Source organism: Rattus norvegicus, chromosome 1, assembly GCF_021556685.1.
Source record: "Rattus norvegicus strain SHRSP/BbbUtx chromosome 1, alternate assembly SHRSP_T2T, whole genome shotgun sequence".
NCBI lineage: Eukaryota > Metazoa > Chordata > Mammalia > Rodentia > Muridae > Rattus > Rattus norvegicus.
Genome location: NC_141534.1, coordinates 178,640,565 through 178,656,152, shown reverse-complemented (window position 1 = coordinate 178,656,152; position 15,588 = coordinate 178,640,565). Strand labels below are relative to the sequence as shown.

The following is a 15,588-nucleotide window of genomic DNA, read 5'->3' as shown; positions in this document are numbered from 1 at the left end:
TTATCCTGCAGCCTTCCTCATTAAGAAGAGCAGGCCCATTCCTATCCTGCAGCACTTTAATTACTGCGAGCAGAAGAACCACGCTCTTACGCTAATTACCGCGTGTTCTAACTTGGCTGCACCACCACTTTGGAACAATGTAACACGGCCACAAGCCCGAAACCCCTGGAGCCTTCGGTGCCAGGTGGTGGGTGTAGGTGGGCAGCTTCCTCCCCAAGCTGGGCTCTCTCCTTTCATTCAGTTGTCTGGAAGGTGAGGCTCCGGACCTTCTGGAACAGCTTTTCATTTAAGTCAGGGCAGGCCACCAGCAGGGGTTCCTGCTCATGAAGGCTATGCTTTTGATAGCAAAAATTACCCCTGGGAAGTATGTTCTTCTTGTTGCCTGGCCTCTTGAGGGCTCTGATTTCATGGCTCTTTGCTTCTCTTCCCATGCAGAAAGACATGTAGCTTCTGTGAGAGTGCTTTTGGTCAAGTAAGAGTCTCCCCAATGGCTTCAGGAACCTGGGGAAATGGACGGTCTGGGGCAGCTCATTTCTTCCTTGGCATGGCTGTGAGAAGACCAGAATTCTCTTCTCTTCTCTTCTCTTCTCTTCTCTTCTCTTCTCTTCTCTTCTCTTCTCTCCTCTCCTCTCCTCTCCTCTCCTCTCCTCTCCTCTCCTCTCCTCTCCCCTCCCTCCCTCCTCCCCCTCTCTCTCTTTGTGACCACTGAATGGCAGATGACTTCTACTGTAGCCACTGGTAGGTATGAGTGACATTAGGCTTGCTCCTTCTGTCTCTCATCCATGTTGGTATTCTGACTTTAACTTCCCTTTGAGTCACTGGATGGATGGGGTGTGGGGAATACTTCCCAGAGTTAGGAAGAGGGGGTTTAATAGCGATGTCTCTGTGTGGAGTCAAAGCTGCCTCCTAAAGCCAGTCGCCTGAGGACTGACCTCCCTGCCTTTAGAAGCACTAAGACTTCCCTTCAGCTGCAGTTTTCATCCGTTGGTTTTGAAACGCTGAGCCCTCCTTCAGGCAAACGTTCCGAGAGAAGCCTCCTTTGACTGTATGCCATACTTGGTCAAAGCTTCTTACCCTAAGGCTCGTGAACCCGGAATAAAATTGGGGGCTATGAAAAGTCTGAAAGAGCCAAAGCATTCTAAGTGCACAGAAACCAAAGCTTAGTTCAAAAGCCAAACTCATGCCGAATAGAAGTTTCTGCCAGCGCCGACCTATGTGTGCCACACAGCTTCTCTGTGGCCTTGTTCTATACTTCGCAGCCTGTATATCCCGAGGCCACCTGACAGCAATGGGTGCTCCCTGAAACAGAGACTCAGCTTCAAGTTTGCTGTAGGATATAAATGGCAGCGTTTACTGTCCATTCACAGTTTTCGGTTCCCATAGAAATGCAACAGTTTAACTACAGACAGCAGAACTGCCTGTATCCTGACCACCATGGCTCACATGTAAGCTTAGTGAGCCTTTGGCTTGTGCTGTGCCGAGAAGACAAGCATATGGGTCACCCATATATTAGTCCTCTCTTATTTTTAATAAGTTGTAAATTTTATGTATACTAAAAAATTGTTTTAATAATTTTTTGTGAATTATCATCAAAGTTTGATTAAAATACCTATTTTAGGTACCTATAAACTCAGTGTCACTTAAGAATTTCCCAGGGAAGAAGGAGCTGTGGTCATAAGAAGTCTTAAGAGGCCCTGCTCCAGGTGCTCAGGCTCTGCTCCACAGATGCACGGCCACCAACCCATTTTTGTGTGCTTGTGACCAAGCTTTCGGTAGCTGTAGACTTCTGCTGCTCAGGTAGGGCCCATACTTTGCATACCAGAGAGGAGGCCTTGGGGAGAACTGGGGTTCCTGACCCCACCAGAAAAGCTGAAGGAAGTTTGGGAGTAGGCCCATACCTGGTGTGACCACCGTGGTGTCCCCAGCAGGTCCAAAAGCTCAGCCATTCTTCTTCCCAGGTGCCGCAACCTCTCATTCCCTGACAGCCTCCCAGAGGTGAGCATCGTGTTCATCTTCGTCAATGAGGCACTGTCTGTGCTGCTGCGTTCTATCCACTCAGCCATGGAGCGCACACCATCACACCTGCTCAAGGAGATCATCCTGGTGGACGACAACAGCAGCAACGGTGAGTGTCCGTCTCCCTGGAGCTAAGCGTCTGGTCCCATGAAGGCTGACGGGAGTCTTCAGCTTTGGGTTTTCATTTCTCGAGGTCTTCAATGGCTCTTCCATTTAGGGGGTGTGGCCTCAGAGACAAATTCATGATGGTTGGCCATTGCTTGGAAACTCTATGTGCGCCCCAGAGGGACCATGTCTGCAGTGGTTGATCACTGCTTCTCCTAGCATTCCAATGCAATATGATGAGACGAAATGTCTTGAATCTACCCCACCTCACACACCATGGCTGTTTCCTATGAAGCACCATTCCAGTGCTGGTGGCCCTCACCTCTTTGGATGATGACTTGTAGTTGTTTCTCCATCAAGAGTGAGAATGGTGCTGATGGTCGGGGTGTTGACAGACATGAACCTAATGAAAACAGTGGAGCTATTGGAAATCTGTATGAATCACTGGTTCCCCTCCGATGTCCATTCTCTGTTCCCAGAAAGGCTCAAGCTTCCCTGCAAGTGCCTTATTGAACAATTCCATGTGTCTCTTTCTCCAGCCGCCACCTGTATGATACATGCTTCACATCCTCTGATTCCTACTCTCCTAAGTTCCCAGAAGTCTCCAGACTTAAAGATCGGGTGTGCACAGCTTAGTGACTGCAGCTTAGAGACCAGTGCTCTCATCAGGACTCTGTGAATGTGCTTATGATAATGCATGACCTTAAACGTAGTCATCCATAGTGTGAGCAGATCACACGTCCTTGTGTTGTCTTTCAAGCCTTCTCGGGTGTATGCAGGGAAAGTCCCGATGATTCAGTTGCTGTAATGAGGTGGGCAATTTTAGATTTGTTATCAATTAAAGCTGAAACATATCAGATAATTGGACTGCCTTTCATCTCAATAAGCGAGCTTCCCTTTTCATTTTCTTGTCATGAGTTAAGAACCGTAGGAACAGAGCTATGAGGGGATTCAGGAGCTTTCTCAAGGGAACACTCATGATTCACTTGCTTTGTTGCCCCATGGGCACAAAGGAAGGAGATATCAACAATGTGAGAAAGTTGGCAGTGTCATTCTGAAGGAGGTGGACATGAGGGAGGTAGGAGAGGCCCAGCCCCCATCTCTACTGGTATCTGCCTTCAGCTCATTGAAGATTCAATGAAAGAACTCTCCAGAGAGCCCTGTGCCATCTCTCATATCACACAAAGAGGTGAGGGGTGCCAGAACCTCTCTCCCAGAGGTGAGAGCATTTTCAAATAAAAGGCACTCCCAAACCCCATTTTGATGCATTTATCCCAGACTAAAGGAAGAGATTCTGTTTGACTTTATTCTGTCGAGAAAGCATAAGGATCCTGCACTAGCTTTCTAAGAAATTTAGGTACAGAAAATGTCAGGTGTGTAGGATTTTGTATGTGAGTTTTTAGCATGTAGGCCTTATTCTGTCAATGGTAGCAACTACCAATAGCTTTGGTGAGAGGAGTGAGGGGTTGAGTGTTGAGCAAAGGAGAGGCTTATCTGTGCTTTGTGATCCTGGGTGGAAAAGGGGCCTTCTGAAAGAAGGGACATGGGTAAGGAGGCTCTTGCTGAAGGGCAGACCAGAAGACCAAGACCAGGAGGACTGAGAACAATATGTTAGCCCGAGAGATACTACAGAGGAAGACTTGTGAGACCTGCCATGGACTGATGAGCTGAAAGAGGGCAGGGCATTGATGACGTGAAGTTTTAAGACAAGGTGACATAAGAGATGGTGGGCATTGTCCTGGGACATGGAGGTAACAGAATAGTGTGCTGGTGCAGTGTTTGCCCATGAATGACATACTTTCCATGGATGTCGTTCAAATATAGCTGGGAGCTTCCAACCCCTCCTAGGGAGTCTACAGCAATGGTACATTGAAGTAACTCAGCTGCAGGGGTGTCTACACTCAGGTGCACAGGTGAGGAAACTGCATCTTGCTCCCTGTACATGCCCAAGCGAGCACCTGCACCTGCCGTGAGGACTGGAGCAGCATCTTATATCCTGACTGAGGTGTTTGCTGTGCAAAGTTGCCAATGGCTGTGGGATGTAGCTCACTACTAGCACAATTTTTTAAAAGATTATGGAAGAATTAGAGAAGCTGGGATTAGGGTCATGAGACCCTCCTCTACACTCTGTCTTTTTATTTACTCCAAAAAGATGATATCAAGCCAGATGTGAATTGTATGCCTATAACCCCAGTACTCCAGAGACAGGTGGGTCTCTGGGAGTTCAAGGCTAGCCTGATCTACATAGCAAGTTCCATGTCAGTCAGGACTGTATAATGATACCCTGTCTCTATTATTATTATTATTATTATTATTATTATTATTATTATTAATCAACCCAAAAGCTCTCCTAAGAGAATCTACCTGATTAAATTTGAAGCAGCAAGCACTGGAAACTGCTGTTTTTAAAGACTCTTAACAATCCACGGCTCTAACTGACAGCTTGGATGAATGGACCAGATGTGCCTCCACTTTCTACTCCCTGTACAATGAGAACTGAAAAGTTTTGGGTTCTAGATTCTCCCAGCAGTGGAGGAGAGATTGGAGAAAATCCCTCTCGGCTCACTATCAGCAACTTCCTCTGTGAAGTAGAGAGGACAGTTGTACCTAAAACAACCTTGTAACTGTGAACTGAACCTGCTGGCGCAGTCCCTGCACAGCCCTGGAGACAAGCACACAGTGAACCTCAGAGGACACCCAGAGACCTGGTCAGAGTCTCAGATGTTGAGTCAAGAAGTTCTAGCTGGAGGACAGGGCATTTAAAGAGAAGAGCAGAGAGTTCTGAGCCCAGAGGCTTAAGAGGGATTGAAGGTGAGCAAGTCAGGGCCTAGAAGAAGAGGGTGGTCAGTGGCAGGTGTGGCAGCATAGGAACCACAGTGGGCAGTGGATCAGAAGCCAGTGGTCTCCCCAGGCAGTGAGGATTTCTGGAAAGAGCTACAGGTTGTTCAAACCCACAAGCAGGTGGATGATAAAGACTCAGAGAAGCCCCAGGGTCTGGAAGATCTGGGCCCTGGAAGCCTTGGTAAATAGCAGTGGTCATCCAAGGGTGGGGCTGCGGATGAACAGCCAGGTGCAGAGTGGGAAGCAGGAAGGGGAATTCTCTATGAGGGATTTGACTTCGAGGGACCATCACCAGTTATGGGAAGGAGCCAGAGCAGTGTTCCTCAAAAATAAACATTTACAGCAGCAGCATCTACAGCAAGAAGTAAGTTTCCGTCTGACCCAGGATGACACGCCTACTCACGCCCCTGTACACACCTCCCCTGACTGAAGCAGAACTTCTAAGAAACAATACCTACTCTTACACAGCACAAAGCTTTCTGCCGTTTCCCATTGTATTCTGCACTATGGTATTCAGTTTTATTGTATTTTGTTCTGTTCTTTCTCCATCAGAGCTAGGCTGCTCTCAAGATCCCGAGTGCACATCCAAAACACTTCAGTGAACTCGGGGAGCTGGGAGACCAGGCCATTTCTGTAGTGATTAAATGGGTCTGAGGAGGGGTTAGCAGAGACCCTGGAGTCAGAGGCACTAAACCGGGTCTCCATAGAAGCAGGAGAAGCTAGATCTGGGTGCAGATACCAAAGAAAGCAAAGGGCTCATCTGTTCCCCAGTCTGTATACAGAGGATGAATAGAGGCAGCAGAGGCAGTAGAGGACATCACACAGCCTTAGCTCATTCCTAGCACCCTGTGGCCAGCAAGGGTTCAAGGTTAGAGTTTCCCCTGTGTAGAATGGGTCAGGAAGGGGACCAGCAGAGAGATGGTCCTGGCTAACTGAAAGTGGCAAAAAGATAAGAGACAGCCTAAGGAAGGGTCCACCTGTGACCTGAGGATGATTCCTAGTTGTTCAGCCTGACCCAGTGTCTGTGTCGAGGCTACCTGAGCAGCCTCTGTCTGGAGAGCTGCTTCTGTCAGACATCATGTCACTGAGACTGTCACAAGTTCATCAGGTGGACTCCACTCAGCTCCACCAACACTACAGGAGTCTGACTTATCAGTGCAAGCCCCCACATTAGGTACAAAGCATGGGGAAGGAGATGGTCCCCTTTGGTCACTTCTTAGCTTTCATTTTCTTAGGTACCCTGTGTGACCTTCAGCCACTCCTTGCCCTGTCTGTCTAACAAAGCCCCTGAAAGCAGCAAGGGGCAAAGAGAGCAAAGGTTTTGTGTGAGTGACAGAGTCCTCAGGGGATTCAGGGACAGGTTAAAGAGGCAATAAAGCCATGGCACAGCTGATGGAGGTGACAGGTATTCAGTCACTGTGTAAAGGCGGCTCACCCTGATGGGAAAGCACAGGGCTGGACACTCCGCCAGTTTTGCGGTTCTAGCTCTCTCTAATGTCTCGCTGCTAGTGTGTTCTTAACCTGTGTGAACCCTATTCTCCTTATCTGTAAAATTGAGATGCTTAATTCCTACCTCTGGGATTGTTCAGAGTCTTGGAAGAGATAAGGAATGATGGAAGAATTTGGGCTTTAAAAGTTCTAAATTAAGCAGTGCAGGGCTGTGGGAATGGTTTCCTCACAGAGCCAGGGTCTCCGTGTGTGCTGGGACCTCCTCTCCCCAGCTTCTCTGCTACAGCCTGGACTTCCTCAAACAAAGAGAGGGGAGGCCAACCATGTTTCCACCCACATCTCTGCTGTTAGCTCCCACTGAGGCTCTGCCAGTGTCCTGTGGAAGAGCCTCCGTTCATCTTCTCAGCAGCTCAGCTGCTTCCTCCCCTAACTCTGCTTCTCCAGAGATCAGCTCCTCCTTAGGATGCTGTCACTCCCCGCAGCAGTCCTAAATGCCAGTGTTTACCTGTGATTAACGGTATGAGGATGTATGCCTGCCTCCAGACATTGATATGCGTTCGCATTCATCTGACACACTCTTACCCCCACCTCATACTTTGCTTTATTGTCTCCTTAGGACTTCTCTCAAGTATACCTTCTTACCTGGGCTGCCAGTGACCTGTACTGTTTAAATGGTAGCCCTTGTCCCTGCTTCCGGTCACTCTGTACCCTCTCTGCTTTCTTTCCCTCTCAATTACCTATTGCCCTCTGGTGGCTGAACTTAGCTGCTTCCTCCCACTAATTTATCTGTACAACGCACGCGCACACACACACACACACACACACACACACACACTATACCACATCACATCACACCATATACCACACACTACCACACAAACACATCACTTACACATGCACATACATTATACCACATACACCATATCATACCACACCACACACATACCACCACCACCACCACACATAGTGCATACATATACATACATGCATACCACACCACATACATGCATATACACACTGTACTATATCACACACATACAGACACACCATTCCAGATACATACACATCCCATACACATATACAGACACCATATCTCTCTCTCATACACGCATACACACACACACACACACACACACACACACACACACACACCATACCACAGGATACATATGCACATTTACCACACACACTCCACACCACACATGCAGACCATACACACACCACACCATACCACACCATACCATACCATACTACACACATACATACATACCACACACACATAACGCATCACACCAGACATACACACCACATACACATATACAAACACATTTCTCTCTCACACATACACACATACACATACCACACCATAACATACAGAGAGAGAGAGAGAGAGAGAGAGAGAGAGAGAGAGAGAGAGAGACCCAGGAAGATGAAACATCTTTGCCCCAACTGTGTCCCATGTATGAGGGCCAGTGCCTTGTACTTGCAAGGACTCAACACACATTGGTTTGATGAAAGGATCAGTGAATCTGCTGTTTGAAGACCTAGAATCTGCATGGTGACACTCCAGGGTACTGGCAACCTCTGTCCCCATGTCTAATTGTTGTTCTTATTGATACTGCAATGCAGCTCAGATTCCTTCGAGCAGGCACAGGGATAGGGTCAAGCCTCTTGCTGCAACCCAGGGATAGAGCATGAATACAGGTGGTGAGTGGAGTGCAGAGCGGGAAGGGGCCTTTTCTTGATATGATGCCAGCATATCCTGAACTTAGTGCCTGTCCTCAGCACCAGAGGACCACCAAGACTCCATGCTTTGGTCAGTATAACTCATCTCCTGCAAGGAATCCTCATGATCAGCTACAGCCTGCAGACTCAGCTCTACTTCTCTAAAGCCAGACCATCAGTGCCTCTTCACTATCTCAAGGAAATGATGGGAACCAGCAATGAGCCCCTTGGCTTTGCAATGAGTGGCAGTGGACCAGTGTCTTCAGCTGTGGCTGGGATTATCACCTTGGGCTTCCAGAGGATGGGGACACCCAGAGTTTTTGTCCAATAGTATGATTGCTTCTCTTCATTCTCTTATTCATTGATTCCCTCAGCAAGTTTCAAACCACCTGATTCTGTGATCTTATTCGTGCCCCTCAGTATCCCTGTCCTGGGTTCAGAGCCAGGTTCTGGGTGAATGTGAATCTTTTGGGTCTCCTCATCAGCCATTCAGCTAGCAGATCCCACAGCTTGACTACCCCACTTCTGACACCAAACAAACAAACTACACAAATAGGCTCCTTTCCATGGATCTGTTAATCTCATTTATGAATTCAGGTCCTCTTTTGATAAACAGCGAAAATCATATGCCTCTTTTTCCTGCCTCTTGAAATTTCAAAGTTAATCTTTATTTTGTTACTAAGAACATCAAAGGGATGGTAATGTCCTCTTTTAAGAATCCCTTTCCCTGGAGGCTTGGATCTGCTCTTAACTTGACAGACACTTGAGCAACCTCCATACATCCCCAGCACTCGCTTTCTGCTTCTGCTTGCACACCAGAGAGAGCTGGCTTCAACGTGTCTAGACCTCAGGGGCTTTGGTGGTCCTGAACCTCTCCCCTAGGCCTCGATCTCCCTTGCTGTGGATCTAGTCTTCATAGTGCCATTTTCATGCATGTTGCCTGGAGGTGACATTGAACTCGGTAGGATTCAAGTGACAAGCAGGATGGAATTGTCCCCCTCGTGTCCTAATGACAGACATACTACCATGAATCTACAGACTCAAAAATCAGTCATCAACATTAGTTGACTCCCTTAGTGAATTTCCATTGTTTGATAAGTTACTTTAGAGATCAGTTAATGGGAGGGGAGGGGAGGTTTACTCTGGATCACAGTTTGATGGCAGCCCATCATGTGGGGACCCACGACGGCAGCAACATGAGAAAGCTGGTCACATGACATCTACAGTCAGGGAGCAAAGAGAGATGAAATGTTTATTCTCAGCTAACCTTTTCCTTCTTATTCAACCAAGGCCCCAGCCCAGGGGCTGATATCGCCCACATGTAGGTAGGATGCTGCCCTCCTCAGTTAAACCTTTCTAACTTTAGCCTCACAGACACACCCGAGTGTTTCCATGGTGATTTTAAATCCAGCCAAATTGAGAGTGAAGATGAACCATCACACTGGCTCTTGGGAGGAAGATGAGACTACAGAGGACAGAAGAAGCCCATCAATGTCCCTGTATGCATGGCAGAACCGGGTGGGAACCCTAGTCTCACCCCAGTCAAAGCTCCCTCTTCCTCCACATGTTATCTCCTCACTCAGTTCTTGCTCACGTTCTCCTGTCTTCATCCTGTGTGAACATGGTGGCCCAGAGCAAGGCAACCCTGGGCTGAGTCGTAGTGCCTGAACAGGTGGGCAACATGGCTGTCTTGTGGGAATGAGAGACCCCTACCTTTTACTCCATTCCAAGGTTTAATTATCAAAAGTAAGCCCATTTGCTTCCTGAAAGCTGTCTGTCATTTTGAATCCCACACTGCAGTCTGGATGAGGGAGAATCTTGTTGTTCCCATGTCCCTCCCAACCACATGAGTGGCACTCCCTAAGTGATATTTAGAAAGAGATGAACCAAGGCAGGCAGGTTAAGAGCAACCCAGAATGGGTCGCCCCAGGATCTTTGTGTGTAGCTTGTGGGAACCACTTGGTCAATTTTGCAGATAAAAGAATAGCTACAAAGCCCCCGAGAGAGACATAGACAAAAAAATTAAGTTTCACAGGTTAACAAGAAACATGGGCAGGGCCCATGGCCACACAACCAAGAAAGATGGATAAGGAAACCCAATTCCTTGGTCTTGATATCTCTTCCTAGCATGCTACTTGGGGAATTTGGTGGCCTGTTATCTGGTTAGCCCTGGGGAGTCAAGATTCCTGGCACTTCCAGGGAAGGATAGATCAGAGCTAAAGTAACAGCCACACACCTAAAAAAGGTGGGCCTGTGCTCTAAAGCTCCAACATGGACTAGGGCCTCAGTCTCCTCCTAGAGCAGGACACCTAGAATCCAAGATCGGCTAAAGTGACCTTCAGTACCCTTGGAAAGATGGAGTCCTTCCGAGGCACCCCCAACTCATTGAGTCCTTCTCTGTGCCAGGGCTATTTCAAGTGCATTCCATAAATTAATCATACACTACCATAGTGGTAAGAGTCACCATTGGTGTGACTTTACGCAACAAGCAAACAGTCACGGAGAAGCAAAGTGACTTTTCCAAAGTCACACAGACGTGAGAGTGGAACCCAGACTGCATGGTTTCCAAGCCTATGGCCTTGATCATTGGACAGGCTGTCTGCCATTCCCCTTAATGCTCTGACTCCAAAAGACTCATGTGACCTTTGTCCCCCTTCTCTAACTCTATCCCATCTGGAGAGAGCAAAGCTAGGCAGCAAAGTAAGAGGACTAAGGAATAGGGGAAGGATGGGCTGTCTCCTCCACTGGAGCCTTCCTGGGTTCCATAAGGAGAGGCATGTGGCACAGGTGCTTTGAGAGTCTATTGAATAGTTAGTGACCTTGGGTAATCTTACGAACTTTGTATTAGAAAAACATTGGGGTGTAGGGGGTGGGGTGTGTGTGTGGTGTGTGTGAGTATGGTGTGCATGTGGAGGTTATATATGTGTGTGTATATGGTGTGTGTGGTGTAGTGTGGTGTGTGTGTATGTGTGGGTAGTGGTATGTATGTGTGTGTGTATGTGTGTGTATGTGTGTGGTGTGGTGTGTAGGGGTTGTGGTGTGGGATGTGTGTGTGGTATGTGTGAGTGTGGTGTGTGTGTATGTGTGGGGAATGGTATGTATGTATGTGTATGTGTGGTGTGGAGGGGGTATGGTGTGGGATGTGTGTGTGGTGTGTGTGTGGTATATATGTGTGTGTGTATGTGGTGTGGTGTGTGGTGTGGTGTGGTGTGTGTATGTGTAGGGTGTGGTATGTATGTGTGTGTGTGTGGTGTGTGTGAGTACGGTGTGTGTTGGGGGTTATATTTGTGTGTGTATATATGGTGTGTGTGTGTGGTGTGGTGTGTGTATGTGTGGGGAGTGGTATGTATGTGTGTGTGTGGTGTGGTGTGTAGGGGGTGTGGTGTGGGATGTGTGTGTGGTGTGTGTCAGTGTGGTGTGTGTGTGTGGTATATATGTGTGTGTGTATGTGGTGTGTGTGTGTGTGGTGTGTGTATGTGTGGGGTGTGGTATGTGTGTGTGGGGTGTTGTGTGTGTGGTGTTGTGTGTGTGTGTTTTGTGTGTGTGTGTTGTGTATGTAGTGTGTGTGTGGTCTGTGTGTGTGGTCTGTGTGTGTGGTGTGGTGTGTGTGTATGTGTGTGTGTGTGTGTGTGTGTGTGGTCTGTGTGTGTGTGTATACCTATTTGCATGACTGTGTATATATGCTTAGGTATTCATGTGCACGTCTGGACATCCAAATGCATAAATGTATATGCTTAGTGAGTGTGGGTGAAGCCCCGTGCACACACAATCATTCCATAGTAAGCACGTGTGTATATGTAATCTGTTGTGAATAAGGCCCCACAAACAGTGGATTAATCCCTATCCCTGATTTTCACCACCTACAGTCACATGCCACATTCAAATCCAGATGAATAACAAGTGATTTTGAGTCACTGTCACTTTCCACAACTGGTAAGACAGTCACCAAGTAATGACAAAGTAGGACCCTTGTTCATGAACTCCTTGCTGTTAGCTGCTGGGTCACCTTTAAACTTCTTGGAAAATCCCCACCATCCTTTGGCCAAGAGCCTGCCTAATCATTGTTTAATGTTTCAAAGATGTTGGCCTACATAAGAGATACTCATTCTAGGCCATAAAACCACCAACAGCTTTGCATGCCGCTGGAATAATTGCAAAAATTAAAAAAAAAAATCAGAGGCAAAACCAGTCCGATAGTCTTGCGCTTTATGGAGCTTAGAGAAGCCCATGTAGCTAATTAAATTACAGCCAAGATTCAGACAGCTTAAAGGTGTTTACACAGCCAGCCATGTAAGCTGTCAGCCTGTCTTCACTGGTCTGCTTCAGGCTAAGGCACCTTGTTGCTACCCACCGCCATCTTTTGTCCGTCGAGACCAGGCTTACCTATGCCCAGCACTGGCAGTGCCCCTCCAGTGACCTCGGGCTTCAGCTAGTGAGACAGCGTGTTCTGCAAGAGTCCAGTTGCTGCCTGGAATTTCTTCTGCCTCCTGCGTTGTTCATCAGAAGTCTGGAGAATGACACCATGTGATAGTTAATATTGGCTGTCGACTTGACAGGGTCTACGATCACCTCTGGCCATGCCTATGAGTGAGTTTCTACATCAGGTTCAATGTGGTACAAAAATGCAAACTGAAATGTGGGCAACATCATCCCATGCAGTGGGGGGCCAGACTGAATATGAAGAACACAAACCTAGACCAGCATCTGCTGCCCTCTGCCCTCTGCCCTCTGCCCTCTGCCCATTGCCTGACCATAGATACCATGTGAGCAGCTGCCTTCAGCCCCCACCAGCACAGCCTAAGATGTGTTGTACCCTCAAACCGTGGGCCAAAGGAACCCTTCCTCCTTAGGTTGTCTTGGCCAAGTATATTGTAGCCATGACAAAAGTAACTAAGGCATACCCAGACTCATCCACAGAGCCTGTCCTCTGCTGCCATCCCGCCTGCATTGTCAAGCCGTTTCCTTAGTGACGGCTGTGACTCTTGAGCTCCATATCCCCCTTGCTAATGTTTTCCATGAGCCTGCTACAGAAGTGCCTTTGTAACATGCACCAAGGCGCCGTGTATCCATAGCCCTGACCTCTGCAGAGAGAAGCAGTAGCCTCTTAGCAATGGGTGGCCTGCCCCAGATGTAGCTGCTGCTGGGTAGGGTCTCTGGGCTTGCTGAGGTCATGCTTCTCCAATTGGGTTGTGTGCTAAACTTTCTGCCTGCTTCACTACCAATCCAGGTTCTTGATAGAGCATGGAGTGAAACTTCCTGTTAGCCCCCTCATCCTCCCCACTGGACACCAGCTCCTTACCTGGTCCTGGCTAACTCTTTCTCCAGAGAACTGGACTCTCTTTTCTATATAACCAGACTGGATCCCCATTTCCAGGCCCTGATCCATCTGTGCTCATATATCCTGAAGGGAACACTCCTAGTTATGGATACTGGGATATGTGGAACCCTGAGGACCCTGCCTATTTATGGGCCAGCCCAGCCTCAGTTTCCCTACCTCAGGTCTGCATGTTTCTACCATCTCCTCTGTTCTCTTCAACCACTGGGCTGAAGTCCAGACTCTTCAATGGTGCAAGCCTGGCGGAATCTCCACGGGTAGCTGATTGCCTTCTTTGGCCCCATTCTCTTATAAAGTTAATTGTCTTAGGGAGTCAGGGCTCCGCAGCATACTTTCCTGACAGTGCCTGGAGGATGTAGCACCTGCTTCTTAACTAATGAGCACCCCATGAGCCAGCTACATCAAGATGGCCTGGACCACTCTGTTTATAGACTAGCCAAGGTGACTAGTTTTGGATAAACAAAGCTGGCAGGCATCAGAAAAGGGCTCTCTCACTCTGGTCAGCTGCCTGACCATCTGTCAGAGAGGAAATTCTTGGAACTGGAGCACAGAACTAAGTGTGGGAGTGATAAAGAAAGCTTCTTTCTACCTGCAGGTAAGTGGGCCTGATGCTGGAAGCTGGGAGTCAAGCTGCCCCTGATAAAGGCTCCTGGAAAACCCCCAGGACCCAAATCGCAACCCCCCCCCCCGCAGTAAAGGACTCTTTGTCCTTCTCAGCCTAGAGCCTATCTTGCTCAGCAGCTGGAAATGACAAATTCTGATGATGAAATTTATACCGGAAATTTGGAACACTGCTTGTGAGCTGGGGTTCTCTTCTGCTTTCCCCATGATTCCAAAAAGGGCTCCTAACCAAACCAGTAAAGCCCTTCCTACTTGCCGAGAATTGGGTGTGGCCCCCAAAGTTCTCATAAGAAACTTAATCCCTCCTGTGACTGTGTTGAGAGGTGACACCTGTAAGAAACGATTAGGTCCCAGGGCTTCGCTATCCCGTGTGGATTAATGATGTGGTGAGTGTTCTGGATTATCCTGGAGGGTTATCACAAGAGTGGGTCCTGATAAAAGAATGAGTTTGGTTGCTGTGTTATCTACTTTCCATTACTGTTGTGAAATACCCAAGGTAATCGGCTTATAGAGAAAAAAGTTGAGCTTGGTGTGGTGGTGTGTACCTGTAGAGAGAGCTTAAGGAGGGGGACGGGTCTCTGTGAGATAGAGGCCAGCCTAGGCTTCGCAGTGAGACCCTCCTTCAAGAGGGAGAAAGAGGGGGAAGGGACAAGAGAGAGAAGGAGGAAGAGGGTAGTGTATGGGAGAAACCATTTACCTCATGGCTAGACTATAAAATTAAGGGGCCCCTAAGCACTTTTAATACCTGCAAGTTCTATACTAGGCCCCACCTATCGAAGTTTCCGTCAACTGTCCTTCAGCCACACTGGAACCTCCCAAAGACATTAAAAGTCTAAACCTCAGTACTCAGTGGCCACACTCCTCCTTGCTAAGGAACAAGGAAGTCCTCTGTAATTGAGCTGTGGCTCCTTAATCTTGATCTTCAGATTCCAGTTCTCTGTACTACCTTGACTCAAGTGTTTTATTACTGCATCCAGAACCACATGGCAACGTTATTGACACCAAGCCTTTGGAATATTGAAGGTTCTGGAAAGGCTACTCCAATTCATGCAGTGACCCTTGGTGACTTTTAGTAACATCAGGGTTTGTATGCTCAGAAAAAAAAAAAAAAAAGACGTTGGTTCCTGTCTCCACCCCAGCTGACACACTTCTCTGTACGGTAAACTTTCTGAGCTCTAAGAACATAAGCAACCCTCTCCTCTTGTTTGGTGAGCTGGAGTTGTGCAGGAGGCAGAACAAAGGCTGGGGAGGCTAAGGCTGGCACAAGAGATGGGGCTGAGATCACACTGGTAAGTCAGTACCTTCCTAGGCAGCAACTCAGTGCAATTCTTCTGTTGCCAGGGTTACAACTTTGTTTAGTTAAGGGCCTGTTCTAACTCCCAAGGTCCCTAAGTTAGAGGACAAACATTATAGTTTTTCTGATACTCCCCAATTTGCCTGCTCAGGCCCACAGGGACTTTCCCCACTTTCCACTCCATTCATTCACATGCATTCAT

General features: G+C 47.9%; 1 protein-coding gene and 1 long non-coding RNA gene across 2 annotated transcripts in view; one reads left to right on the top strand and one right to left on the bottom strand.

Moving 5' to 3' along the window:
• The window catches only part of Galnt18 (polypeptide N-acetylgalactosaminyltransferase 18), a 310,938-nt gene that overhangs the window by 179,284 nt on the left and 116,066 nt on the right, over window positions 1-15,588 (top strand). The window contains 1 exon segment of the mRNA NM_001079884.1: window positions 1,959-2,125. Within this exon segment, the coding sequence (NP_001073353.1) occupies window positions 1,959-2,125 (167 nt within the window).
• LOC147996925 (uncharacterized) lies at window positions 1,329-13,871 on the bottom strand. Its single transcript, XR_015652357.1, has 3 exons — window positions 13,631-13,871; window positions 12,520-12,643; window positions 1,329-2,923 (listed from the first exon to the last, which is right to left on the bottom strand). It is a non-coding gene; the product is annotated as an uncharacterized LOC147996925 (long non-coding RNA).